Here is a 2,524-nt window from a genome sequence, read left to right as displayed (position 1 = left end):
CAACCATAGCAAGTTAGTTTTTAACTCATGGGAGCAGCTAATATCTCAAAAGCTGATATAATACTTCAGCTACTTCTGTAAGTTCCAGTTAAGGTGAATAGGAGGCACCAAGTATGCAGAATGGAAGTAAGGAGAAGAAAATTCAAGTCATTTAAAACATATTAAAGGGGTCAGAATGATTCTATAGGGTATCTGGTCCTTAAGGTCTCTTAATAGGGTGTGTAACATTGGTTGGGCTGAAAATGGCATATTAGCTGTTCTATGAGCCCTAATGCAGCCTGGTTAAAAGCCCTAGAATGAAACGACAGGTTTCCTTCCTTTTATGGTATGATCATGAATATTTAGATGAGCTATGCTCTGATTGGTTGGTTTACAACGAGTGAAGCTGCTGAGGAAAGACGTATCATACCAACAAGCACTCACTCACTGAAACATCGAGATTGTAGATATGGTAGGGTGACCAGACGTCCTCTTTTTCCCAGGACATTTCCTACTTTTCATAACTCAAAAAAATTTTCGGTTGGAATTTACAGTGCAGCACGTAGTCGAAATGAACGGAGCCTTCAGCTCCGGGGTCGGTCCGGGAACCCCGGCGGACAGGGGCAGAGAGCCAGCGGGGGACGGAGCAACCAAACCCGACTTGGTGATGGTAGCCTGAACGCCGGCGGTCCTCTGCTTCCCCCCGACTGCCTTACCGGCCCCCAGCCCCCCTTCTCTGGCTGAGGACGGGGGTCTCATAGCTCTCTGCTGAGGTTCGGTCCAGTCAGCGGCCCCGCATTCGTCTCTATCTACCTCTATTAATGTTCTTGGGCCAGTGACCAAGTGGGCTGGTCTGGATGTCAATTTCGGGGTGTGACAAAAGTACAGGCCAGAACCAAATAAGGCAACATCCCAGAGTTTATGTCAACTTGGTGCTTCGTTTGGATTCGCCTCTTTTATTGAGGAAGTTTAGAATTGTGAGATTTGCAGAGAAAGGAGGTGTCGATGGGGTTTGAACTTCTCTCTACGTCAATTTCACCCACTGAACTATCGTTATTCATCTATAACACTTTGAAACTCGGTTTGCATTCTATGACCTCTTTAAACATTATGGGCTCTAGCAAGGGGAAGTGCTTTTCAAAAGCCTCTCCAGATCCTGTCCTAGACAAAACGCTGCAGAAAATTCCTCCTGTATTTAGCTCTCAACACATATAACAGCTCATGTAAAAAAAAAAAAAAAAAAATTAGTTACAACTTTAATTTCCCTTTAGGAAGATATTTCTTAATTTAGTTTATGGTAATACAATTTTTAGAGCTTATTGAGTTATAAAGGCGTAACCTTCCTTCCAAATCGCTCTGCTGTCTCTTTTCACTCCTGTTAGAATCCAGTTTAATTGTTTGACTCCATCATTGTCTTATTTTTCACCAGACCTCGGCTCTGACTCAGAGGAAAGTCAGCACAGCACCCAGTCTGCACACAGTGAAAAAACCCTGTTGGAGAAGCTGGAGATTTTGACCAATCAGGGCTTAATGCAGATCGTGAAGGTCTTCATCGATTGGCTCAGGACAAACACAGATATTATCCTCATGTGTGCACAGGTGAGTGGTTGATTAACCCGTCCGTTATGTTTATCAAATATAAGACTTTGTGTTAACTAACGGAGGTGAGCTTCCTTTCTGCAGAGTTCCCAGAGCTTGTGGAACCGTCTGTCTGTTTTGTTAAACCTCCTTCCAGATGGCAGCAAGATGCTCGAGGCTGGTGAGTTGGTCTCTCACTGCAGCAGCAGTCTTTTTTTTGTTTTTTTTTGCTGTGTTTTGATAAGTTGTTTGCTTAGCTGATCCAGGTGGTTTATTACCATTATAGCCGCTTCGAAACTCCTATCAAATGTTAATGAAGTACAAACATCGTCCTGAACTGCCTTTAAAACAGAAACGTTTTTGATCATTAAGTCTGGAACGGGCTGCTTCCATCATAATGAGAAATGTAATGCTGAACATTGCTTTGTGATGAAAGTCTGGGTGTTTTCTGTTTGTTCTGCAGATCTGGGGTTGAACGCAGAGGTGACAGAAATGTTAAAGGAGTGCGAACAGCCGGGATTGGTCCAGGCTCTGCTGCTGCCGGAAGACGTGGCTCTGCAACACCTCCCCGCTCTCGGTGTAGCTCACCGCCGCCTGGACTTTACTCGACGCAACACCTCCCTCACTCCCCTGCAGGAGGTACTCTCTTTAGACACCAGAATGGAACGTTATGTTCTCTGACATTTCAAATGTCCTCAAATAAACTGACGCCGCTGCTCTGGTTTTCTTCAGTTTAGCTATTTCTCAAATCTTTTCCTTTGAAATATGTCATATCCCTCCTAAACCCTTGGAGTCTAACAAAATGTAAATGACCTTCCTCCATGTTTTATTTGCAACATCACAACTAGGTTTGCATCAGTGTTTTTGGATTTTGTTTCTGGAAGCAAAGCCGCAGCTTTAAGGGGTTTATTTTAGGGATGCACAATATTGGGATTTTGGCTGATATCCGATATGCCGGTATTTTAAA

The 2,524-nt window shown here is 43.7% G+C and overlaps 1 protein-coding gene across 1 annotated transcript in view; it reads left to right on the top strand.

The window, feature by feature from the left end:
- Positions 1-2,524, top strand: part of smg5 (SMG5 nonsense mediated mRNA decay factor) — a 41,728-nt gene that overhangs the window by 27,793 nt on the left and 11,411 nt on the right. The window contains exons 11-13 of the mRNA XM_015402451.1: positions 1,409-1,578; positions 1,663-1,738; positions 2,021-2,196. Of these exons, the coding sequence (XP_015257937.1) occupies positions 1,409-1,578; positions 1,663-1,738; positions 2,021-2,196 (422 nt within the window). The remainder of the gene's footprint in view (positions 1-1,408; positions 1,579-1,662; positions 1,739-2,020; positions 2,197-2,524) is intronic.

The sequence above is a fragment of the Cyprinodon variegatus genome, unplaced genomic scaffold, assembly GCF_000732505.1.
Source record: "Cyprinodon variegatus isolate N-32 unplaced genomic scaffold, C_variegatus-1.0 Scaffold0, whole genome shotgun sequence".
In the NCBI taxonomy this organism is placed as follows: Eukaryota; Metazoa; Chordata; class Actinopteri; order Cyprinodontiformes; family Cyprinodontidae; genus Cyprinodon; species Cyprinodon variegatus.
Note: the sequence above shows the minus strand (reverse complement) of the source record. Positions and strands in the feature narration are given on the sequence as shown.